The 27867-nt window shown below is 34.4% G+C and overlaps 1 protein-coding gene across 1 annotated transcript; it reads left to right on the top strand.

Annotated features, from left to right (window-relative positions):
• The first annotated feature begins 1673 nt into the window (after window positions 1-1673).
• Window positions 1674-27867, top strand: LOC116341707 (toll-like receptor Tollo). Its single transcript, XM_031768941.1, has 14 exons — window positions 1674-4837; window positions 21697-21787; window positions 22900-23018; window positions 23091-23288; window positions 23364-23491; window positions 23726-23869; window positions 24013-24117; window positions 24221-24347; window positions 24990-25186; window positions 25369-25524; window positions 25637-25783; window positions 25901-26063; window positions 26483-26623; window positions 26758-27867. The coding sequence occupies exons 2-14, from the start codon at window positions 21735-21737 to the stop codon at window positions 26946-26948; spliced, it is 1869 nt and encodes a 622-aa protein (XP_031624801.1). The 5' UTR covers window positions 1674-4837; window positions 21697-21734; the 3' UTR covers window positions 26949-27867.

Below are 27867 nucleotides of genomic sequence, written 5' to 3'. Positions count from 1 at the left end.
TTTAAACTACTGCTTCGGCTTCACATCACCAGATCGCTCTTTTTAAATCAAAATTTCTAAAAAAACCTCATCTTTGGTGTTCTTGTGAAAAAAGTTCATTTATAAATTTCTCTTCGTGTTTAATTAATCGTTATACATCAACGACTTTGCTTAACTGACAGAAGATATTCAAGAAGCAACAATTAAAGACGAGTAAAAGTTTGTCTTATGGATGTTAGATGTCTGTTTAATTTCAAAATGAAATAATTTTTGCATCAATATATGGATCATTATCTATGAAATTATCAAAGTATCAGTATTCGATCTGTTAAAATATTAATATTCTAATCTGGCGAATAAATAATTTGAGCTTAAAATAAATCTGTGTCAATGATATGGTTTGTTTAAATCATGTATACTCCAAAATTCGTTTGAAGTGTAAAAAACCTTTTTAGTTTTGAAATGGCTCTTTAATGTGACGTAATTACGTGAGGCACAATGGAGCTTATGAGCAAATGGGTCGTACACCGAATGAGTAAGCCGTCCGAACCTTGTATAATTAATTTCCTGACTGGATACGAGCAAAATGCATTTACTTTGTGACTTGATAAAGATAACACAATGCGAGTGTAACTCGTCTATTCCGTTTGCGGTGTACACTATGGAGAATCACATACACATATTCTATGCCGCATGAAGATAGAGTTTACGTCCCCTGAATTAGATAAAGGATGCTGATATTTAAAGTGATTATAAATGATGCTTTTTACAACGTTGTCAATAGGAATATATTTAACGGAACATGTAATTTAATAGTGTGGCATTTGATGCTGTGCATATAAAACTTGCAAACGATGACGATGATTACATTGATGTGCGCTAAAATAAGTAAATGGATCCGAAGCTGAGAGTTATTTTTTTTTTGTTTGATACAATCTAATGAAAACTCATTGAAAACAGATAACCAAATGTATCACAAAGCGAATAACACATTCAGGCAAATGCCAAAAAGTTTCACACGATCTGCCTGTGGCAACTCTCTTTTCTGGTTTTACGCAGAGTTTGAACTAGTTCAAACGCTTTTGTGAAGCAAAAACATATCTTGTGACGTTGAAAACAAAAACGAGCATTAAAACGATGGCACTGTGGAACCATGAAAAAAATGGGATGTTTGTAAAAATAACGGAAACGAATGTGAAATATAAAAAGAAACAAAGTAACAGATTATAATCAAAATGTCCATAATGACAAGAGTGAAAAGAGATAAACAAATAGCACTGTTCTACATCTTATTCTTGGCATCACCAAACACTAAACACACGAATATTCAACGATGAAAAGAATTCCGTAGCAAAGCCATCCAACAAAATCTGAAGTCAACGTCGATGTCATGAAGGTACAGAACCTACCCCAATGCGTCTTTGAAATGAGCCGCATGCGACGGAATGAATTCAGCAAATAAAGGGGCACGTGAGGATGAATTCATTTTGAATGAACACTCATTTCCCCTGACTGAAGCTTTTCATGTTAAGTGGATGGATGCATCGTGGAATCGTTGACTTCAGTCGTTTGAATGCGTGAATATAGCCAATGCTGAACATCAACGTTCATCTCTTCTTTGTGCATCATTGCCAAAAAAAACCTGAAATTTATGCGATATATAAGTTGAAACACATTTTCCCGATTTTTTTCAGTTGTTGGCGAACTGCTGTCGGCATCACGCATTTCCATTCCAAAATCAATCCAATGATTTCATTCATTTCCTTCAAATATACTACAGTAAAGCAGAGCGATACTCGCTATATTGTGCACCTACTACCTGCATTCGAATGATGCATAAAAGTTGACAATTTCAAAAAAGTCCACTTCAATCACTCAACAAATTATAATTGGAAGAATTATGCATCGGAATTAAAAAAAAAAATCAACGTAAATTTAATAAACTCATTAAAAATTTATCAAACGAAAAGTGCTTGTGTGCATAAATTAAAAGCATTCATAAAAAAAATCTGCACAAAAAATTGAGAGTGAAGATTCACGGTGCGCGATATTAAAATTGGACGGAAAACAATTATCATCAATAACGGCTCAATGAGTTGAATTAAAAAGATTTTTCAATCAATTAATAAATTTTTCAAGTTTGCTCATTACGACTGAGGAATATTTGTGTGATTTTTTTAAGGCTTCTGTATCAAAAATTGAGTGAAAGTAAATAGTCAAACAAAAGATCGAAATAAATCAATTACAGTTGATAAAACAACGATTCAATGTCGCGCATATAAAGTGAAGCTTTTTTTGCAAAAAGAAACATTGCTTTTTGGGCATTTGCCTTTGCGTTGGCAGTATTTTCAATTTATTTGCGATGAACCAATTGAGCGGTGTGGATGCAAAGGACATCGTCAGTAGAAAGTGATGAACGATTTTCGATTCGAAAAACAACAAACCCACATAAAATCAAAATTAAACATTAAAAACATAATAAAGATCCCACAAAAAGAAGACATTTTTCGGAAGTTTTGGTTCCAATACCATCTGGTGACTTTGTGTGTTTTGATTTTTATGTAATTACTAAAAAAAAGTTGGAATTTTTCACAGTAATAAATAAATATTTAGCCATCAGTCAAATTCGAGCAGATAAAAACGGTTTATGAAGAAATTACGACAAACAAATTCCAATTTAAAGCAACTTGTGAATGAATCGTCAAAAAAGCGGAACATTGACAAAGTGAAAGGATTTCAAATTCCGAAAAAAAGAACAAACGAATGCACAAACTGATATTGAAACTTTTTTTGTTCATTCCCTTCGTCTCTGTTAAATGAAAGGCAAAATTTCAAGTGTTCCGGGCATATTTTTGTGAAAACTTTTCACTTTTTTTCCCACTGTCATTCTTTCATTCTGTTTATTAACAATTTTCAGTTGCTCTCACACTTTAAACATTTGTCGCAGCATACGCTTCACACTCTTTGTGCTGGAACTGAAGAGAAATGAACTAAATGTGTGTGCAAACAGTGTGAAACAAAAAGAAGTCGGAAAACAACAATAAAAAAAGAACAGAAAAAAATGAAAACAAGTGAAGAAATGTAACTGAAGAAAAAGTTAAGAAACGGGCATTAGCATTGCATAGGCAACAAAAAAAATTAACGAAACAAACGCCAAGCAGAGAGAGGAAAAAAAATGAAGAACATGAAAATAAAACTTTAAAAGCATGGCTTTGCGCTATTTCTAAAGTGGCTCTTTTGCTTACACAACACCAAAGCAGAAAATAATAATATAAAAAAAGTGCGTGTGTAACGAGATTCCATTTGAATGCATTGCAATGAATTGAAAGTGTTTCGGTTAAATATAACATACGAATAGAGGTTTTTTCCTTACTCTCGCTAAAGCATCAAACGACAAACAAGAAGTAGAGAAGAGAGTGAATACAAATGCAACAAAAGCTGAAGAATAAGAAGAGAAAAAATAAAGTGGATGATATTCTTGCAAGAAACTGGAAAGAATAAAAAAACCTTCAACAACTAAATTGCTGCAAATAGAGAATCGCATTTTTCTTATCGCTGTGTGTTTGTGTACGTCTAGTGTAAAACCGTTGTTGCATTGGCAAACTGTATATCCGTTGGCAGTACGTAACATTACAATGAACTACTTAGAATAGCAAGTTAGTTTTTTTCTTAAATATTATTATTGTTATTATAACACAAATGTGGCGCACACACACACACTTAACTGTTGTTTGTACATGTGATCGAATAAAACATTAAACAAAATTTGAGATAGCACAAACAAACCAGCATACAGGAACACATTTCTTTTATTTATTGCGGCGAACAAATACAAACAAACTTTAATACATTTAGTCGGAGGAAAAAAGCGGCGCACAAAAAAAGAGCCACGAATCATCAACAAGAAGATTTGTCGAAACATAAAACGACACGATTGACGACAAAAAGACATAGCTCACGCTACTGTATTTGCTTTGTGGCTTATGTTGTTTCTTTTTCTGCTGTCACTTCCATTGTGCAAAGGAACACCGTCCGAAAGTTTCACGAATCAATTTTTCTCTCTGGCGAATTCGACAACATTGTTGACACATGTGTGACTGTGACTTCAAACACCAACGACACAAAGACGAATAAAAAACTCAAATAATAAAGCTTGGAATTCAGAGAGAGCCAAGGAAAGAATGAGAGACAAGTAGAAAAAAAACTGTTCTCAGAATTTTGTTTCCGTCAAAGTAACTTTGGTGGCGTTTTTGTTTAAAGCGCATTCGACTTTTTATTCCTGTCCACTTTGAATGAAATCGGAACGTAATTAGTATTTGCTTTGTGTGTCGCTGTGAATGAGAATAGGTTCTTTTACATCATCCTCTATCGTTCATTTGTTCGATTAAATAAACCACAAATTGTGTGCCATTTTGATTCCCGTTCGTTCCGATTTCAACTGGCCGTCAATACATTCATTTTGCAACATTGCTCAGAGAACTATACGACTCGTCAATGTAATTATAGTATACATACATCTAGAATTTCCGCCTGCGGTTTTTCAAGTGAGTGAAAGGATAAAAAAACACCGTAGCCACATCTGTAAAAGTGAAGAACTTGAACAATCTTTCAGTCTGAGTGTTGTTCGCTTTGTGAATATTGTCTAGAGCAGGGCGTGCGACAAGCATTAACTATTGCATTGAAAGAACCGTGTACACTGTAATTATGAAGAACAATTTGCAATGGCAATTCGTTAAAACAAATGGACTTCAAAAAACAAAGTTGTGGCAGCCAAATGAATGGCAACATACATGCATACATTCATCATCACAGCACTCGAGAGTTTTTATGAATGAAAATATGCCCGCATTTATGCCAAGTAAGTTTGCTTTTTTAATGAACTATATATTTTTTTATGGAGATTAATTTTGCAAAAATCATTTTACTTTTTTTGTTATTTTGTGTACAATCATATAAAACATTCGAAAATAATTGTAAAATAACGATAACGGGGGAAAAATAACTTGTTTTTCCGGTTAAAGAGAGAGAGAGAGAGAGAGAGAGAGGAGGGAGAGAGAGGATTCGAGAAAATATTCAAATTTATTCACCGTGCAAAAATTTGTATGCAACGAATGCATTAAATTTAATTCCGTTGTAATGCATTTTTTTAGCATCCACATTTTATTCCAGCAAAAAATAGATAGAACGGAAAGCGGTGATGGATCCATATAGTTTACAAAAAGATTTGAATTAACTTAAAGCGAATTGAAAAATGTGTAGTATTTTTTCATTAGGAATGTCATTTACCACCAGCAGCGTAATACGGGTATCATCCAATCATTTCCTCACACGCCCCAACTTCATTTTTTTGCTCCTTCCCGACCATACACATTCTCTTTCTATGTGCTTTTGCATATTTCTCGACTTTTATTAGCTCGGAACTCCACGTCATTCTTTTATCTCTAATATCCTGTTTCACCATCACCCGTTAAATACAACACAATTCACATTCAAATGCGTTCGCATCTCGAAAAAATTGTTCTCGTTTTTTGCTTCCATTTCTGATTGTTGATACTGTCATGCATATATTCCTTTTTTTCCTTGATTTCTAAGTGGTAGCCACTACTATTATCTGCCAGTAAATGACAAAAGCACATAGAGGGGGGCAGATATGCAGGAACAGAGATAGAGAGAGAAAAAGAGAGAAAGAGCAGGAGATAGAGAGAGAGATAGAGAAGGAAGAGAAAAACAGGCCAAAAGATATAGATAGAGAAAAGTGCTCATTTTTCCAGCGAAATGTCAAGAGATGTTTCAAGTATGCTGCAATTAAAAAGTCCTACTCGACATTCATTGGATGTGTTTATCAAACGAAGTAAAACCATCGTCGGCTTAAATAACAGTTTCATTTCGTTTGTTATTTTAAGCGGTAATTTTGTTATTCTATTTTTTCCCTGTGTATACACTTCAACAGCATCAGTGGTTTATTTGTGTTTGTATTTTGTGTTGAGTGCTTGGCTACCGTTTTGTGGATTTCATCGTAAAACCAACTTTGTGTGTTTAGCTTTTTCGTTTTTCACTGTTTTCAACTGTCTTTGTGACGTTGATAATTTGATGAACGCTCTGTCGCGCATCCCCCCATCCTTGTGAATTCTTTATTATTTACTACCTTCAATTATGCTAAGCACCAATTAACATTAATATTAAATTGGTATGCCTACTTCCATTTCATCATTTGCTTCATCACTTCTGTCCTTTTATCCAGGACCTCTCCGCTCTATTCCGACTTCAAATCATTTAAATTGTTGCTTGTTAGGATCCTTTTCATCAATTTACATTCTGTATTATTTTTTTTTTTATGTGGTTAATACTTAATTAAAAGCGACGTATTGAGATGAGCAGAAAAAAACGCCAACCACAAATATTTATATTACAAATCAACCATTAAAATTCACACCAATTCTTTATCGCACCATATTTTATCACTGCCGATTTTGTCGAATGTATTTCCATTGGGAAAAACGTATGAAAAAGAGAGGGAAAAAATACAGAAAATTCAATTTATTGGGTTTGGGGGAAGTTTACGGTTTACAATGATTGATTCTCATTTTGTAATTGTGTACAAAGCAAATACCAGACATTTTTTACGAGCTTGTGATGAATCAAATAACATTTTGCATTGTGATTGTGGTGCGACTGTAATGGTACGAGGAAAAAAAATTATTTTCCATTTCGACTGTATTTGTGCGTTATAGATTTTGTAATAGTTGTTGGCTCCGAATACAATATAAATAAAGGCACAATAAGAATAATTCACAAAATGATATTAAAAGAGCAAAAGTTTTTTTTTTTCGTTCATAAAAAACGTACCGTGGCAACAAAATTGGGGCGCAACAAAAATGTCTGGCCGTTCACAATGATGGTTTATGGTTGGTGGATGTTGAAAAAGGAAACGAAAAATTATGGAATCATTCCGGTTTCGTTTTTTTTATGACGGCCCCAAATAGTAGCCTGTATTTTTCAATGATAAAAGATTAAATTTCAGCATCGAAATGCAATCCGAAGAGATAAGTAAAATGAGGGCGAAAGAAAAATTTGTAAACGTCTGGTTTCAATCGGATATTGTTGAATCAATAATATATATATGTTTTCGATATAGATGAAATAGAAATGGTAAAGATTTCCAAACCCAATCCGTTCGATTGGATCATCTGCAATGTCAGAGGTTATTTGAATGAAATATCCAATAATACCTTTCAACAAGCAATTTAATGAACTGTGTGGTGTTGTGGTCATCCAATTCAATTCATGCACTGCACTCACAATTGGCAGAGATGGAATTTTTTTTCCGTTTTCGAGTCGAAATTGGAAAAGTGTTTGGCCGAAGCGTGCCTGGAATTTCGAGTGAGATTTCGAGTAAATTACAATTATGCAAATGCAACCATCACTTTGTGACGACGACTTGAGCTTGCCTTGAATCGACCACAACGTGTTGCCTTTTCTTGTTCTCGTATTCTTTTTCATTCGCCTTGTTGCCATGAAGTGTGTTTCTATGTTTTTTTTTTTGCTCACGCTCATTGGATAATTTTGATTTGTTTGTCAGCAGCAGCGATAGCAGAAATTCGATTGAAAGTGTCAGCAAGACACTGTCTGGATGGCAGAAGTGCTATAAATTGGTGATCGTGTTAGGAAATCTTAAAATATACACATAAAATATCTGTGATATGGGTGTGTGGCTGTTTTGATGATTGTTTACTTATGTTTTGGAACTTTTTTTCTCGTGCCAGCAATAGAAAACAAGATGAATTGTTTACACTGAATTGATGAGTTCTTTCGATGGTTTTGTTTAAAAAAGAGACGCGCAACAAAGTATACATGGATAAAGGACATGGATTTGGCCTTGTTTAAGGCTGAGATTATGTAATCTACAATATATTCAACGATTTTGAATGTTTTTCAACTTTTTTCGATGTTTTTATTACATTCGATTGTCTTCGACGACAATCCGGAGCTTTTGCGATACAACATCGATACTGTAAGCGGAAGGAGTTATGTTTGAAGCCAAATAGAAATGAATATAAAGATAAAGTGAAAAAGGGACCTTAAAATCCTTCACACTGTTATAATTTAAGTCACGCTCATGTTAAAACATGTCTATAGTGCGATTCTATCATATATACATTGTTGTCATTGCGTATTTTTTATTATGCAATAAGTAACATTCAACTGCGGCCAAAACATAAAAATACAAAATACAACGCGCGCACCATTGACGCAATGATAGCAGTTTATAGTTATATCTTATGGGTCTTCCTCTATTGATTTCGATTTGAACGAATGAATTTCGACACATAAAACTCAAAAGACAGCAAAACATTGAAATAGAAAGACCTTTCTCTCTCCCTCCCTTCCTCTTCCCCCTCTCTCTTTCTGCCTTTCGAATAACATACAAATGTCTGTTGAAATACATGGACTGTGAAACGAAAAATGAATGGAAAAATGACACGAATGACTTAATAAATAAATTTTCGTTTCAATTCCAAGTGTCAACCATATTATCGGCTTCGATTCGTTGGGCTCGTTCACAAGAATGAATATAAAAAAAGATCCGTACCGAAGGCAACAAATAAACGATGATAAGGCACATTTGTACATTCATACGACTGGATGCTGGCACTGCCGAATTATATGATTCTGATATACGTAAAATGTGAATTGCGTTCGTTTTCAAAACCAATGAAAATCAAATAAATAAATTATATACGCACGGAGCACGGTGAATTTGAATAAATTATCGAAATTTCTGCCAACAACAGCCATCCAACGACCTCCATTCTGGCATTTATTAGTGACTCTGTGTTTTATCCTTCGTTAGTTTTTTTATTCTATCGCTTCACATTTGAAATAATGGCTCTCCTCCTTCTTCGTCAGACAATGTTGTGACTTAGCACGAAAAAAACGCAACCGAAAAATAAATTGTGACAAAATCCAAGCGACTCATCGTAAAATTGATGAGAAAAGAAATTGTTGGAGGATAACATCTCAATTTCACGTCGATGCACGTTTGTTTCAAACAGTTGAACGCATGTCCAATCCATGCACACATACATGCCTCGATTTTGTGCAGAGGCTATATGCATAACTATATAGAAAATTTGATTTAGAAAACATTTGCATTTTAATGTGCAGTGTATACGGAAAAGTTAGCATTTTCCATTTGAAAAAAGTTTGACCTTTCGAAAATCGAATTAAAAAGTTCTAATTAAAACTTTTATTTGATAGTCAAATATAGAAAATGGTGCAAACCAGAAAAACAACACCATACACCCGGGTTGGCCAACACTTTGGAATGGGCTTCTTTGTAATTCCGATTCAATATTTTGCGGACACTCAAAAAGTTCGAACGAATTGATTAAATTATTTTCTTTGAAAATTTTGGTACACTTTTCGGCTTCTCCGCCAAAAAAACCGAATGTACACTAATTGCATAATATTAATTTTTAATATTTGGTTAATGCCGCTGAACTGTTCCATTGCCATAATGCAAATTTGTATGAAGTTTAATAGAAATTCGTGGCATTTGTCCAATACATGAATAAGTTATTGACTTGACATCTGTGGGTCTTTGAACTGTTGTTTCAGTGAAATTCATCGCATGCTTCGATCCATTCTGAAGAATGAAACGGTTCGACAGCAAGAAATGTGTACAAATTAAATTGCGTCGCTGTGACCAGACGAGACAATCGAAATGCAATTATAATCCGTTTTTGTTTAGCTCAATTTGTGAATAAACCCGATACAAAAGACTTTATCACATGCCGTTTCATTCGAATCATATGAAGAAACAATGTTGAGAAAAATGTGCAAATTTGTCAAATTCCATCAATGATGGTGTGTTCGTGTTCGATTTGCCGCACCGAAATGAACATGTTAATTCCATATCATTTGATAATATTTTCGGTCGTTTCCTCTCACTCTCCATCTATCGCTCTAATTCCATTCAAATCATTTGCTCGATGCGGCTCCAGTCAGATGCCAATATCTTTTGCATTTCATTTGTATTGTTCCGATAGCAGAGCATCGTACAATTGATCTGTGATTTGGTTTTATTGTGTCTGCAACTTTTTCGTTGGATTCATATTCTCTTATATTTTTTTATTTGTTTGCTGATTATTTGTTATGTGCTTTCATCTTTGCTTCCAAAATCAACTATGAATTGTTGTTGTGTGTAAAAGTGTTTTCATGCACGCTCATTCACAAGCCAACCAAAAAATCCAAATCGATAGCCTAATTCGAACAAAGCAAATTATTTTATGGCATTCACTTTCACATCGCTTGTTTTGCCAAGCAAAAACTGTTCAAGTCACATTGGCTTTATTTGTATTTCACACAGTTGGAAATCACATCACGAGCATACAATTTGTATGCATGTGGCCATATTACTCATAAATTCCGTCAGAAAATTCTTTCGATTAAGAGATTTATATCACTGAAATAAAAACAAACGTTGCAGAAAATGACAGAAATGTGTATGGGAGCGCAGGCGCACGCGTCATAGAAATAATAATTTATTAGAAGTGTGTGATTTCGATTGCTGTCGATGATTTGTTAACTTCGTTCGGAAGTGCCTACCCGCAGTCGAAAATGCCGCACGGTATTACTACAAATATGGACATTTATTGAATGGAATTCGTGCCATCGAATAATTTTTGGATTGTCAACATGCCATTATTATATGCGTGTGCCTTTGGAATGCTAGAAGAAATTGGCACACGTTCACGTTCACAATACCTGTTGACAAAACGACCGATGATGATTGTGTTGCTGTTGGATTTAAAAAAAAATCAAAATGCACATCACATACGAAATTCACATTAAAATTCTGACTGCATTCGACCCACAAAGAAGGTTTGGCCAAAAAGCACAGGAAATAGCACTATAGCATAGAAAAACACTCGAAATACATATAAAATAATTAACAATGATGAACAGATAAATGCTGAATCGTAACAATTTGGTTCGGTGCCAAAAACCGATGAATTGTGTATAGAAAAATCAAAAGGCTCCGAAGCGGAAGTATAAAAACAGAAAATGCGCGAAAATTGGACGATTACTACAAGGATTTATACAAAGTTTGTCTTTCCTGAACTTTGGATTTGCATTATGCACCGTTTGATTTATGACTCGACCAAGTTTGCAGCACCATCCTCATCACACAGTTGGCGTGCTTAAAATTGAGAAAAATTACCACGAAATTTTTGCCACCGCTGATGGAGTTCCATTGTTGTTCGGCATACATGAATTATTTCCATTTTTTCGGATGAAAAAACAACAAAATTAGATTTTGTAAACAAGATCACAACTCCTATTATTCAGGATAATTTGTTTAAACTGTGTTTGCTAAAACTTTCTACATTTGCCATATTTATTCACGCAAAATGAACCGAGGAAAATGAGATGTATTTTTAATATGTAATTTCCTTTTAATGAACCGCTTCTCGATGGTTCCGAAAACAGAAAAACACTCCAGTTCTCTCATCCCTCACAAGATTTTTCTTTTTGCATCTCTTTCTCGCTCGCTCTGTGAATTTTTCTATTTCTCTAGGGCCAATGACTTTTTCACAAAAACAGCTTGAAAACGGAACCCCATAATGATCTAATATTCTCTGTCGAGATAGAAAAAAAGAGGAAATACATTTTGTTGATTTCATTCCGTTTCCAAAAACCAAACAACCTATTTACGATCGTATAAAATGGTCGAACATATTCGAGTCATTCAAATTAAATAGCAAACGTGTTTATTTTTGCTCACTTTATAAATTCAAGTACGAAATCCACCGTGAGCATGTGTCCATTCCGAAACTTTTCCCTGTGACCGCCAACACACACACACACACATATATATAAACATATCCGTAAAACGATTACTACATCCAATTTGATAACAAAGTCAAAGTATTAATGGCTTTTTGTTTGCCGGTTCTGCAAATGTTGAACTGTAAAACTGCAATACAACATCTGATACGATGTGATGTAGGTAGTTTAAATTTATTATACATGCTTCAATTTGAGAAATGATATTTTCGTAAAACTGTAATTTATTACAGCACCACAAAAAAAAATTATAGTCTGCATCGACTTTCAGACGAGCACAGTTTTCGAATAAAATTGCACGTTCAAAAGATGAATATTATGTAATGACGAAAAAGAAGTGCTTGAAGTTAGTGTATCAAACCATGAATTTGAACTCAAAAATAGCTTTAATAATTTTAATGAAAAATGTTCCTCTTTTGAAAAATGGGGCACTTTTTTCGTTGTTGACTGTTCAATGTTCATTCACCACGAAGTCGTACATGCGAAAAGGTAATATTGTGACACATCAATATGCCTTCGAATGTCTTTATGAGAGTAAAAGTAAGTGACACACGCATCATCAACAGTAACCAGCATTTTTCACTGCAGGAGCTTGAAAACTTTGAGTCATCAATGTCATACTTTGGCTTTTGTAGTTGCTTTACCGCTTTTTACAACTGAATGTGCATCAAAGAAAAGAGTTTCATTTTTATACCGACTTTTCACATTGCAATCACGGAACAGCTAGGAAACCGTGCAAACAAATCAAAAATATTATATTATGTTTGCTCTTTTTGCACAACCATTGGTGGAACCTTTTTAAAGAAAATAGTACTCAGAGTCTCTATTGAAAAATCGGTCCCGTTCCACCCAGAACGGGTGAGGTGGAAAAACGAATGATTGGGCGGGGGTGTTCTTCCTCATTCGAATACGAATGGCCGAAAGACTGAGAGAAAGAAAGAAAGGAAGAGAGAGAGAGCAAGAAAAATTGAACGAGTCAAATAAAGTGAAACGAAGAAACCAAGAAGTTCAGAGCGAGTAATAGAAAAAATAAAACGGGAATGTAGTTTCCTTTGACGTGCGCGCCGACAATCGAATTGAAACGGAAAAAGCATAAGGACAGATACAGACAGGGTAATAGCTTATTGACTGTTAGCTCAATGAAATTGCATGCTCAACGACTATCATTACGACTTATAAATCGTTGAACGTGCTACATGCCAAAAATTAAGTTGATGACAACAGCGAGAAAAAAAGACAGTTTTCTCTGAAAATAAATTGTACTATGGCAAAATTCAATGCTAGAGCTTAATATGTACAAGAGAAAACGCAACCGACATATATCCAAGAGCCATGCTAGTAGTTTATTCTTGTGTACCATTCAAAAAATAAAATAAATGGTTTGATTGTCAACGAACAATTTAAAATGCAACGATGAAAAAGCAATACAAGCGAAGCATAAAATTGAGTCATCAAAAAGTGATGAGTAGAAAAATACATCCAGCTTTGAAAGTTCGTGTACCTCATGAACTGAAAAGAGCAGCAACATCGGAAGTATTAGCATGGCTCCCACTGCCTTCATTTTGTCTTAGGGTCTTTTTGCTTCTGTTGTTCGTTTTTTTTATTTCACTTCAATTGATGTCATTAGTGATAAAGCAAATCGTTTGGGATTGAACCGTTGAATGTGAACAATCTTGTTGTTGACTTTTGTTTTGAAATATTGGACACAATGGCATTCTCCCATCCAAACATTACCAAACTGCTAAATTGTTTTCCAATTCATTTTGTGTGCAGAGTAAAAAAAAACATCTTTATATGAATTTGGCATGCTGTGCACCGTTTTGGGAATTAAAGAGGAAATGAACCAGATGATTTGGATTTTGATTTGATTTTTTTTCGGATTACAGCATAAACTTTAGCATTCAAAAGAACGAACAGCAGGAAACTTTAAATAGAATTCACCGAAACACGTGTTGCTATTTTCAATGATCATATCTCTCTCTCTCTTTTATCGGACGCTGAATCCATGAGTTTTGACGTTTATTAATCGATAGTCTAGTCGAGCTTTCTGCGATGATTTCAATTTTGATGCATACTCTATGTAAATGACGTCAGCGCCATTCAATCTTTTCATATTTTATTCAAATAATGTCACATTAAAACATTTGATTCAATAAACTTTACATTGATTAAATTTGATGAATATGTTCAATGTTTGTGCAGTTTCTTTCATTTTAAATTCGCTTCCTCTTGTTTGGCATCGAAAATTAATGAGCAACGTCAAAATAAATTTTACGGTTTCGAATGAAGCAGCAATCATGGATCAAAGTAAAGCGAAAAAAAATGTTGGTTACTTCGTATAAAAACCATTACATTTTAAGTATTCTATTAATTTAACGAACGTAAAATGAACGAAATGAAAAATCGTCGTCACAAAATGAAACCAAAACACGATCTTCAAAGCGCGGAAAAAGAAATACGTTATGTGTAAATTTAGCACACAACTAACCGCTGTGCACTTGTTTTTTCGCTCATCGTTCGTTAAACTGAACAAAGTTAAATTGAGTTTTCAGCTCCGTAACGGTGGATGTGTGCCATTTTCTGTGTGTGCTGCATGCGATTGATACGACATAACGATGGATGTGAATGGATGTAATGAACGACGAAACCAAATTGGGTTATCAATATCAAATGAACATTGTTTTTCTTCCGAACATGTGCACGCGTTAAGCCAACAACCATTGAGAGATCAGCGTACGAACGAAGGAACGAGAAAAAAAATAACTCAATTTTGGCATACATAAAAAGTAGCTCGATTTAATTTGGCCTTATACATTTTCTGTTTTACACACAATGTGGTTTTGAGTAAATATGGGCGCATGGGCCATGGTTGGTTTCCTTATCTTTAAGTTGTTTTCACTGGGAATCTTTTGTTTCCATTTGGTCGTGCGGAAGAAAGCAACCAAAATGACGCAAAAATAAAAGCTATTTTAAATGGACACTTTTCCTCGGCATTTTTCAGATTTAATTTTTCTTGCCTCCGCAAGAAAACACTACCGAAGATGAAACCAAACTACATACGAAAAAAAATAAATATTGTGATTTTCTGAAACAAAATATACGATGTTTCACTTCGTATAAGCTGGGGGTTTTTTCGAAAGAAAAAGCTAACACATTTGCATTTCGTTTGTTCATTCTTAATCCGTAGAATTTGTATGAAAGCAACTTTTTCTTCGAAATATTTTACATTAGCTCTCGATCAAATGGACGAATTTATGGGAAAATGCGAATGAGAGAAACTTTTTTTCACACCATGCAAAGAAAAACTGTAAGAAAATGTAAACGACAGTTTCGAAAATACATTTATTCGTAGCGCAGATAAAGAAAAAAAGTCAAAATTGAAAGAGACATTTCAAGGCATACAGAGAAAAAAAAGTACAATGCAAAATAAAAAAGCAAAGCGGGTAATCCATGTAATGGATTTTCGTTCGCCCAAAATGATTTTATTTACATTTCATTCCCGTTGTTCCTTGGCGTGGCCATTTCGTTTACCAATTTTTTTCCTCTCCTTTCCATGCTCTCTCTCTTTTTCTCGCTTGTTCTCACTTTCAATTTGTATCTCTTTCCCTCTCCATGTTCAATATCATTTGCTTACACTTGCTCCACTCACTCTTAACATCTTAACAATGATGTGATGATGATTCTTCTGCTAGCACAGTGGAATTCGTTCAAATATGTACACATTACGAGTGATTGCAAATGAATTGCATAAAGGGGAGGAACACGTAAAAAATATAATCCAAACACGAAGAAATCAACTCAGCTCACACGAGCAAAAAAACTCGCGATAGAGTGTTAAATTTCTTCTTTTTTTCCTCTCAAACACTTACGTTGCTTATCGCGCCTTGCTCAGCAAGCACTTGGTGTACGTAAACAGAACAACGCGGAAGACAGAAGAAACTTCAATAAATTATGCAGTATCCGTTAAAATAGTAGACTGATTTTATGCATATCGCACATTCACTGTATGCTAAAACTAACGACAAATTTCGTACGGAAAAATGCTTGCAGCGAAAAATGCAAAAAGACAGCAGCAAAAAAAAAGGTTGTGAAATGAATGAAGCAAAATGTTTTCGTTACGATGGCAGATTCAGTTTCACGCTTGTGTGTAGAACAAAAAAAAATCGAAATAAAGATGCACACGAATCCCACGGCAAAACACAAGTGGTTGACATTTTAAACGTATGAAGACAAAAAACAGCGAAACGAATAGGAATTCAAGACGGAAAAAAATGCTGAAATCAAGAGGGAAACGGTTGCTTGCTCGGTTCCTTTTCTATTTTTGCATCACATACATTTGATCTGACAAGTTTCGTTTTGCTATTACACTTGGGGGATGGGGACTTTTCTTTTTGGTCGCTAAACTGAACACATACGTGAACAAAAAAAATCGGACCGTTATAAAAACATGTGTGCTATGCCGGGAATGCGTTTTCGCTGCGACAATTTTCAATTTTCCGCGTGCAAACACACATTCAATACAAAATTGAATATGAGCTTAATATGAGAGCTCTTTCGAATGCACTACCCAATTCGCTCGTGCGTGTATGTGTTAAACTTTGATGGTGCGACAGCGAATGGTATTAATGGGATTTCTTTGGCTTGCGCTCGTGCATTCGACACTGATTCCATTATTCTGACCCAATTATTAGTTACTCAGCAAACACTACTTGGGAAAATACACTTTTCCTCTCTCTCTCTCTCTCTCTTTCCCTCTCTTTCCTTTCGTTACTCGACGCTCGTGGCGAGTTGTCGGTAAATAAAGTGAAACCATATTTTACGGACGCACAAATGATATTATTTTGGGAAAACCTTAGTTGATGTGGCTGTTAGCTCTCTGCGGAGCCAATGCTAAACGATCATATAAATATACAATGAAGGTTTCAATTTTTTGTATGTCAGAGGTCGATTTTTGTTTCAAAATGTATTCGGGTGTTGTGTTGATGCTCCATGGAATATTCTTTGAATTGTTCAATCTCTCCATCCAAACTTCGGTTGGTTCAATATACGTGCAAACAGATATGCGCATCATTGGCACCATTTCCATGTGCATTTAACACTTTTATATGGATTTGTCGTGATGGAAATATGAATTTATTTCCATTTATAATATTTGAAAAGCACTTTTTGCGGTCGAATAACGATAAGTCGGAATTTCAACATAACAATTGCTATGCTGAAATATCAATGATGCCAAGCGGCACAAATACATTTACTAATTACACTGCTATATGGAACTTCCATTAGTGCGCATTTGTACGTGCTACTTCTGTTGTTTCGACTATTACGACCGTTTTAAATGCGATATATTTATATATGAAAAATTACAAACTAAGAAGAAACACTGCATTGTTGCTGCAATATTCCTTATTCGGCTATTTTAGTTGCATCACCATATAGCCCCAAAAGTCAAAGATCATTTGTCGCTGTTAAATAGTGAAATATTCAACTTTGGCCAAACTATCTTGTACAATGTACATATGGACAATAAAGTTTCATTTTGAGTTTGAACAGATTTTTTTTTTGAACTTTTTTGCCCTCGAAATTATTTATAATGGAATATTTTCAGAAAATAGATAAAATATGGGACGGAGAAGGACTCATGTGGTCGACTCAACTATAAGTCGAATGTGTGTTTTTCCAATAAAGAGTATGGAGGATTTATTTCATTTGGAGAGATATACAATTTAACGAAAAAAACAAACAAAGATACTATCTTCGAAAATGAGTGTTATACTGTGACATCGGTTTTATTGCATTTATCTGCAAATAAATCATAAAAGTTAAAGTAGGATTTACAGTGGTTATATCATTTTCTCTCCATCTCTTTCTGCATCCTTGTCTCTATCTCGTTCTCTCCCTCTCTTGGCCGCTTTTCCTCTCTGTCTCCATTTATGTCGCTTTGCAGAGAGAAATTGAGAAAGAAAAAGATAGAGTTTAAAGCTTAACCGCCCCCAATGTTGGTATGAAAGAAGCTTTATTTTCGAAAAATGTGGTTGCACATAATATAAACGCATCGTTGAATTAATAAAACGCTTGACACACCAAATAAAATGGTTATTGTTTTGTCATGGTATTCATTGTCATTTTTAATCAAAATTAAATTCATTATTATTAATTGACAGCCGAAAAACAACTTCAATGGCCGGATATGAAAGTTTTTTGCTTGGTTCCTCTTGGGCCAGAGTCTTGGCCAGTTAAAAATGCACACGAACCAAAAGAGTGTGTTTCGGGTTTTGACAAAAAAAACTTGCACGACCATTAAACAGTGTCAGCTGAAAGTGCTCGTTAACGCAGGCTATAAAAATGAAACTTTTTTTTTGCGTTAAAATAAATTTCAGCAGCAACCCGCCTCTAAGACAGACTCTCAATCTCTGTCAAGTATTTGAAGCGATATTATTCACAGCATGTTCTATCTATACCAAACAATATGCACATATTGTTTGCACTTTTCTGTATCTCCCGCTCTCACTCTTGTCATCATTTTTTTGGCCAAAAAATCTCACTTTTCATTTTTATGATTTCTTCCGTTGTTCGGCTTTTATCAATCCGTTGCGTTTTTATATATATTTTATCAGATTAAGTGCGAGAGAGTTTTCATATATGTCCAAATGAACGTCATTCATAACGAATGATGCTTTTACACCGACAAAAAAATAAACTCGCTTAAGTGCTTGGCCATTAAAACAGTGCCATCACTCAAAAAGTGTAAATGATATTTTTGTAACTGGCAATTTCGAACTACAATTTCATATGACCAAATTAAGTGAGATCGGTAGCTATCTTTTGTGGAGAAAAACATATTGTATACGTAAAAATGTCGGTTTCGGCCGAAAAATAAAATAGATTCGTTTTTTTCACTCTGTGATCGTTTTTCTTCTTTTTCGTCAACATATCTAATGCACACGAATTTCAGTAAAACGAATTCCATTTGACAAAAGACTATTGACCAAATTATCTTCGAATTTCGTGTGCAGACGCATTGTGACATTATCCAGTTAAAAGCCAGTCAACCATCAACTAAAGCACTAGCTAAATATGATGAGACATTAGATTAATGACCATTTGTGGCGTCCCACAAATGTATACACACTGAAAAGAATAAAGAAAGCAGTGACCACACAGAAGCATAGCTTAAATCTGATTTATTGCATTTCACACCGAAAATGGGTTCATTTCCAGATATGATTTGCGTTAAGCATTACAAATTCGATGCAAACCAACGAAAAGCCGCTTCGTATCAAATAAAAATTGTTATCTCGATGATAAATCCGAAGAGATAGAAAAGGATTCAGAGCAACACATTTGGATTAATTCGACGGGAAAAAAACGAAAGAAAGAAAGAAATCATCGACTTGAACTGTACAGTAATCGCGAAATGTAAACCGAAAAATCTTTGCCAAAAATCAAGTATGAAACTACAAAAAATCAAATATGTATATTTTCCACTGTAAAAGTGAAACACCAAGAAAGTACTTAACGTTTGCCTCATGCCGCTTTTCGGGAGACAGAAACATCAGCTCATAGCGATTTAAAACAATACACAGCAAATAAAAAGCACATTTTCAGCGTACAGAGCAAGAGAGCGAAGAAATACATTTACACTTAACTCTGCCATTATCTTGTTCGACGATCTCGTTTCGCTTTGATAGAGCCGCTGTGCGATGGCAAAAAAAGTGTTCACTAAAGTATGCCGAGGCACACATTCATTGGAATCTAATGACACAGTTGGGGTTGATAAAATATCACATAAAACACCAGCTTCAGATTCATGGTACTTAATATTTATCCAACGGATCTGGCGTTATTTAGGGCCCAGACTCGAACACGGATCGAGGAAAAAGATGAATATGAAATAAAACGAAAATGGTATCGTTGAATAAAATGATGCAAAAAAAAAACATTGAGCACAAGTAGTAAACAGAAGCATAGAGAAAGAGAGAGAGGGCGGGGAAAGGCTCTGATGACGACGAAAAAAACGTTAAGCGAAAAAATCGTAGAGGAAAAAAACGAAAAACGATGAAAATAGGCAGAGTCCAAAAGCGGAATTGAAAAGTAAACATTAAGTCATGCATCATAAGCGATGATTGCAGTTAGATTTGTTTCAACGACACATTTCCGAAAAATACATGTAAACGAAAACAACACGAAGAAAAACGTTTTGGAAGAAAAAAAATTCACTGAAATATTCGAATTAAATAACATGAGACATTCTCAGATTCAAATGTTTCTTTAATCGTAGAGCTTTTGGTGTATATTTGTGCTGCAAACAAAATAGCTATACATGTATATCTGAAAAGTAGAAACGACATCGTATTTTTGGTTCCCATATATCCTCTGGCATCAAGAAAAAGGTAATTCAATATTTACATATGGTGTTTGTGCATAAAATTCAACGAGCAAAAGTCATGCAAAAGCGTTCTATGCAAAATGTCATTCAACGAACACAAACACATTTCAAATAATAAAGTGAAATTATATTTCTGCTGAATGTAATTTGTGTTCGAAATAAAATTGACACTAAACTCTGCATAACTTACATTGTAAAATGGTGTAAGGGTATGATGATTTGAATATATGCAGCCGCTATGCAGTAATTAAAACCAAATTTACTCTTACTTTGATAGGTATTTTATGACATTTTCTCCGGAATTTTATTCTCTCCATTTCGAATTGAAACTTCATTTAATTTAAATTGGTTGCAGATTTGATGTGGGAGCTCTTTTTTTTCAAAAAGACTGCATTGTTAGAAGATTATTTCTGGACGGACATTGTTGTTTGCTCTATTTTTTCGTTTTATAATTCGATGAACACAAGAGACTAATTTGATATTTAGCATTTAATTAAAAAGTGTACAGAGACATGGATTTCCTGGCATAAAACAAGTTTTGAACAAACTACTGTTGGTCGCGCGATGTATATTTGGTAAACCACTAAACAAAATAGAAGAAAAAAAAACGGCACCGCATATTTGCAGTGGATGTTACTGGAATTGGTTTGCTGAAGAATCGGTCACTCATATTGGATTTCATGCAATTTCTTTATGCAGCATGTCAGCCTCCCTCCAAAAGCATACAGAATGCTTACAGAGTTTTGCACAGATTCCACAAACGTAAATGCTTGTGGATATGCAAATAAATATGATTAAAGACTTTAAACACAACCTCTGTAAAAGAGAGATAGATAGAGAGAGAGCGATTTGGTTTCGTCCTCTTGTCGTTTTATACAATATTTTCCAGCATTCGAAATGCATTCAACATTTTCTATTTGGTCAATAGGTATTTGCTTTTGTTTGCGGTTGGCAAATACAATCACCATATCTTTGCATAATTGGTCAGCTAGATGTTTTAGCGCATGGAATGTATAAAATGTGTGCCGTATGCCATACACGCTTCATGTTCATTCGCATCACTTTTGCATTGTATGCCCTCACAATCATTCTGTCTAATGTTTGCTCGGTTCACCGATGTAGTTGCAATTATCTTTACAGTCTATTTGGGTTGTAAATAATCGGAATTTTAGCACACTTACACGCTGGCTCTACTTTTTCTCCCCCTTCTTCGTTCTGCTTAAATTATCGTATTGAATGAATGCATTTTATTATTTCATTTTGTGAATATATCTATTTCAAAACATTTTGCAAATATTACAGATTCGTTAACAACACGGATCATTTGCAATAATATTGATTTATACATTGCGGTGGTCAATGGCCCATTCAAATGGCTATTTTTCGGTTTACCTCTTTGAACATTTTCAATTCAATAAAATTGTATTATATTCGCTCGAGATTAAAATACATTTCAATATTTGCTCTTTTACTTTTAGATTGAACAGACCGATTATTGGAGTTTTAATTACGTGCGATGACCCAAACTGTACATTTTTACGACCGGAAACAAATATTTAGCCACGACAAGTGAGTATATACCTATGCAATTTCCGGCACTTTTCTTTCTCACTCAAATGCGTACAATCTTATTCGATTTTTGATCCGATAGCATTTTAATTACACAGTGTTTTTTATTACAATTCCCTGCAGCGCAGGTTAAATGTTGCAATTTGTAATGTTGCACGTGAACTTTGAAAACGTTATACAGCACTAATATTATTTTTATCGATTTCATCATGCTGCTAGTTCTAGAGCTAGAGCGCAATCTAAATTTAGTCCCCGTGAAAATGATCATTCACTTTTTTTTCGAAATTTTTGCATATAATATGAAGTCGTTGGTGGTGCGAACTGCGAAGAGAAAATATATGGAAATTTTAGTTCCGCTGAATATATTGAATGGTTTCTTTACGAACCGTAAATTATGAAAATTTGTCATAGATTCGGTTTTAGTATGGTGGATTATGTCCTGGGGCCACTCATTTATTATTAAAACCTTTACTTTATTCATTATTTATTTCGATTTTCAAACATTTACTATCACCAACATGTGAAAAAAGACGTCAAATGATTTTGATGTCGGAACGCAACGGGAGTGAGCACTAATAAAAAAAATCGAACTAACATTAAAAGATTCAGTGATTACATAAGTGTCTATGTAAACGTAGTTGACAAATCCGAGATATTCAAACACATTTCTAGTCGACTTCCCTTCAACTGATATATAAAACATGCCCCTAATATACAAAATGAACCTCAAATTTACAAGTTTTGGCATGCTTTTATTCTAAATAAATCTTTGATGAAAAGTACATTGAAATTCTTCTAAAAAGTAAAAAAAATGAATAGCGTACATAGAAAATGTAATCCAAGTTTAGTATAAATTGAAATATTGCTCTGTGTAGTTTCAAAAAAGCCACCAAAATGAAGTCAAACAATGTCAACTCATAAAAGCCCACAAAACTTTAACTAACTCCATCATATGTTGGCTCTTTTCTCTCTTGCTCTTTGAATTGAAACATTTTAGTTTGCGTCTCTAAGTCTTTGATGATAGCTTTTTTGAGACAAGCTGTCAACTTTTCCATAATGCATTCCGTTTCGTTTGTTATTCTAACCGAAAATATAACATTTCATTTTCACAGAATGTTGATAAAATACTGTATGCTGTTGTCAGTTCTGCAATTAGCTTATGGATTGACAATGTGCCCGGATGAGTGTGCATGTAACACTGATATAAAAGGCCGCTTGCAAATCACATGCAGTAAGTTTTTGCATTGAATTTTTCATATTTTGTTGAAATAATTTTTTTTATTTTCGATACTCTAATTCTCAGAGGGATTGAAAACGATACCAGAAAAGTCATTGGATCCAAATATACAAGTGTTAATAATAAGCAGCTCGAAAAATCCATTAACTATAAGTCCGATTTTTATACCGTTCACAAAATTAGAAGTCTTACAAATTAACGATGCAAACATCCAATCGATCGGTGTACATTCGTTTTGGGGTGTGCAAAGTTTACGCGTATTAGGTATTTTGTCACCAGTCAACACATATAAAGAGATTGCATCGATTAATTGTTCAATTTTGTTGTCTGTCGTTTCAGATTTATCAAGAAACAATATTAGTACGATTTTAGCAAATAATTTCCGTGGTCAAGATGGATTGCTTTCGTTGGATTTATCATTTAATAAGATCCAAGAGATGGCCAGCTGGACATTTCAACATCTCAAGGTATCTCAAATGCGTTGCAAAATTTCAAACTTGTTCTGCTGCAATTTATGTTTCAAAAACTCTTATTTTGAAGTTGTGCAACAACCATCAGTTACACAAACTTTTAAAGTCATTTTCTTCCATTTTTTTAAAAATATCTCTTGCTCTCTGTTTATCACGTTCTCTTCCTCTTTTTTGTTTATTCGTACTTAAATGTTTGTTGTTTGTGTTTGTTTAAATACACACACGATATAGGATTTGAGACGCCTGAGTCTGGCTGAGAATTTAATAGTTGAATTGGTGCCACGCGTATTTTACATGCTTGGCAAGCTCAAATATTTAAGTTTAAGTGGTAATCCATTGAACGATTTGCCGCCGGATGTTTTCAAGGATATACTGGTAAACTAACACTACACATTTGCTCGAAATTTCTTTTGCTAATTTATTTTTTTTTGGCTTTTGACTCATATACATACATTGATTTATGAATTGATGGATTTTCAATTATCAAACTGGGTTCAACAAACAACCGACACAATCAGGAACTGAAAGAGCTGCAATGCCGTAACTGCAACATTAAGAAAATCAATCCACAAGTTTACAACCTATTGCAGCGGTTAGAATATCTGGACTTAGGCGAAAATCAGGTAATTGCTAAAATGCCAATGCAGCGAACATTCTGATGGTGTTTTTTTGTGGCTTTGTTGTAACCAAAACGTTTTTTTTTCTCTCATGATGTCACTCAAATAGCTGAAATACTTGGAAAGGGGCGAATTCCGGGACTTAAATCTCATCAAAAGTATTAAGCTGGACGGAAATCAATTGTCTGTGATCATCGACAATTTATTCGAAACGCAAAAATATTTGGAATATTTGGGTAATAAATGAATTTGCAATATGGATTCTTTACCTCTGTGTGCATGGCATAAAAGGTGGCAACGGACAACAAATTAGCAATCCGGTCGTCCGAGAATGAAAGCCATTCACAACACGTTTTGGACAAATGAGGTGCCCGTCCGTCCATTCGAAGCACGTTTCGGGTGGATGGACGGACGGACAAATGTGCTACGTTTTCCGGACACCGAAAAACGATGGAAACTGGTCATGAAAGATGACATTTTTGTCATTCCCCTGTGGCTTAAACGAAAGCGAGCGTGACAGGTTGAGCACTTTGTAAATAATAGCGGGTCATACAGTTTGATTGCTTCAATGTTAAATGGTGAGCTTGGGTGTGAAATGATAAAAACATATACGTGTATCCGACCAAATCGTTCATCTACCTTTGATGGAAAACCATTGCATTTGTTTTGGCGAACATCGAACGCACGGGCCCATTGTTCATCGATTAGATTGTTCATTTGTCATGAATCCTTTCTAAATGGTTCCATCGTTGCTATGTTTGTTGTTGTACATCTACCGAATCCAAGCAAATTTCAATATTTCATTTTTCGATTTTTCATTTCTCGTCCGTTGGTGTTACTGTCACAACTGGACACACATATTTTTTTCTCGTCCGCAGATTTATCACGGAATAGGTTGGCCAAAGTAACAAATGGTGCATTTGTAAACCTATCAAATTTAACATATCTGGATGTGTCCTATAATAAGCTAGTAAAATTAGAGTCCGCCAGTGTGGAGCCGCTAAAAAAGTTACACACACTGAATATCAGCGGGAACATTCAAATGGATCTATACGATATACGTGAAGCATTTCAAGTAATTTCGAACATTTCTTTTTTTTGTTTTGTCGTTCTCTCCATTTTCATTTATTGATATTTGATATCAGTTTCTGTGCCCGAATTCGGATTGCGATTCGTGCCAAAAATTGAGCAAAAGTTGAAATTAATATATATGATATGTGTTCGTTTTGTTTTTGGTTGGTGCGGATACACACCCAGCTATTGCATAATCTCAAGACATTATCAATAGCCGATATGGGCGTAATTCCATACGAATTATTGGTGCCACTAGGACAATTAAAAGCATTGAACTTGTCTGGCAATCATTTGGTGAATGTATCGATGCAAATTTTGAGCCCGGTCGACAGTCTCGAAGTAAGTATCGTAAAAACCAATAAAACTGTCCAAAATTTATTAATAGATATTATTTGCCGAAGAACGGACGTTGAATGCAAAGAGAAAAAAAACCCATTTGTTTTCATTTCAGCTATTGGATATATCGCGGAACCAGTTAAATGGCATCGAAGATAGCCAAACAATAATGCTGCAAAAAATCAAAGAAGTGCGTTTGGAAAATAATCCACTTATTTGCGATCGATGCCATATGGGTTCGCTCATTCAAATGGCGAAAAATGTAAGCCCGTTCGATTCATTTGTTCCCTTTATTTTTTTCTCGTTTTTTTTTAACGTTTTTTAAGCCAAAAATAACATTTTTTTTCCGTCTCTTTTTCCATATTTGTGTACCGTACAGCTTCGTTGGAGTTTACATCCGATTTGCTTTTTACCCGAGTCATTGAGGGGCATTCAAATATCTGATTTAAATATCGCATCGTTAGAAGTGTGCACGGCAGCAGAGTCATTACACGATGAAACATTTGATGCGGCCAGCACATCGCACAACTTTCTCACACGCGGTAAAATATCTTTCGTATATTTTTCTTCTTTTTCTCTCTCTGCCTCTTTCAAAAATAAGTTCCCATTCATATTTACAAAACGACACAATGGTCTTTACATTGAATATAATGTGGACAATTGTCCTTGCATGAATTTTGTTTTGCAATCTTGCTTAGTACTTGGCATGTTTTTCAAACTCATTACCATTTTATTGTGTGAGCATTAACGCTCCATCTATACATAATAATGCATAAATTCCTGTATAAGAAGTGGAGAAAGAAGGAAGAGGGAAAAAAGTGTACCATTTAACGATATGATTGCAATTAAGCATAAATTTTCAAAATAAAAAAAAATCGCATTTTTTTCTCTCACACACGCCTTCGCTGCGTTCAGCCTCTGGCTCTATTTCTCGATAATATTAATTTTATATTTTTTACAGGTAATTTAAATGTGCTTGCATTTCTCGGTGGCGTGTTTTTTATATTAATTTCCCTCGGTATATTTATTACGGTTGTTTGCTTTGCTGGACGTAAACGACACAATCGGCAGAATTCGGTGCGAACCGCTGATAAAAAACGTGGTATGAATATTATTTTTTTTCATCGCCATAAAATTATTCATAATTTATAAAGCTGAAGTGCTGCTACGCCAAAATGATGTTTAAATATTAATTTTTCTATCGTTGTTGATTCGTTTTTTTTTGTTGCTGTGCAGACATTTCAATTGAAATGGAAACAAGTCTCGATATGCAGTCGGTAGCCGGCACGGAGAATAGTTTTAAATATCCAAAAGAGCCTCTTGTCGAAATTGAGGATCATGTTTGTACAATTGAAAATATGGTAGTACCACCGCCACCACCACCACCATCGGCCATCGTTAAAATTACCACGAGATCATGTCATTAAAAAGAATCCATCCCGCAATGGAATAATACATAATTGATGAAGAACCAAATAGTATGTATCGACAGAGAGGGAAGCCAGTAACAGTATGACGAAGCAATAATCACTGGAAAAGTTCTCTATTGCTCAAACGAGAGAACGAGAGAATCCAATGGGATCATAAGAACAAGAGATAAGAATAAAGTAACATTTACACACGGAACATTTTATGAACAAAATAAAAAGCAGAAAAAGAAAACTTAATATTTAAGTAGATGAAAAGATGTGCATATTTAAAAGTTCTACACTCTCATAAATAATGAAATTTTCATCAGTAGACAATATTTAATGTTCTCATATAAACACCGATTGTCACTTTATTCACTACAAGAAAGTTTTATTATTATAAATGTACACGAATTAATAAGATGCAAAATGTACTCTCTCTCCCTTTTTTGGAGTTTCGCACAACAACCAAATATGTTTCATCATCGGAAATTTCGATACGGAACGCAACGCATTTGGGCATCGAAATGGAATGTCTGAATACTGAAACTGTCGTTCACGGAAAATGGGGTCGTCAACGGTGAGAAAATGTAATAAAACCGCGACATTGAACATAAAAACGTTTGTAATGAAAATAATTTCATGGTTTTTATTCATTTTGTCTGAGACGAGTGTGAACGAAGTGAAACGAAATCAAAAATCAAAGATGAATGTATTGTATACATTTTTATTGCTTGCAATTATTTAGCAGAAAAATAAATCACGATAATATAATTCACCATTCACTGTGTAAGAAATAAATGAGTAAGATTGTAAATAATAATTGATAAGGACTCAGCATTGTGTAAAAAAAATGTTTAGATTTAAGTAAAATATTTAACAAATTCTACAGAAAATCACACCAAGATTTAAATAAATCGAAACAATTACCATTTAT

The sequence above is a fragment of the Contarinia nasturtii genome, unplaced genomic scaffold (assembly GCF_009176525.2).
Source record: "Contarinia nasturtii isolate CC-2019 unplaced genomic scaffold, AAFC_CNas_1.1 Cnas_scaffold_745, whole genome shotgun sequence".
In the NCBI taxonomy this organism is placed as follows: domain Eukaryota; kingdom Metazoa; phylum Arthropoda; class Insecta; order Diptera; family Cecidomyiidae; genus Contarinia; species Contarinia nasturtii.
Note: the sequence above shows the minus strand (reverse complement) of the source record. Positions and strands in the feature narration are given on the sequence as shown.

What these genes read in the sequence shown, in the direction of transcription:
- LOC116341707 (XM_031768941.1), top strand. Translation starts at nt 21,735, where the DNA reads ATGACCCAAACTGTACATTTTTACGACCGGAAACAAATATTTAGCCAC. An exon ending in ATATACGTGAAGCATTTCAA is followed by an intron (nt 25,187 to 25,368) that starts GTAATTTCGAAC and finishes ATACACACCCAG; the next exon opens with CTATTGCATAATCTCAAGAC. An exon ending in TCATTCAAATGGCGAAAAAT is followed by an intron (nt 25,784 to 25,900) that starts GTAAGCCCGTTC and finishes TGTACCGTACAG; the next exon opens with CTTCGTTGGAGTTTACATCC.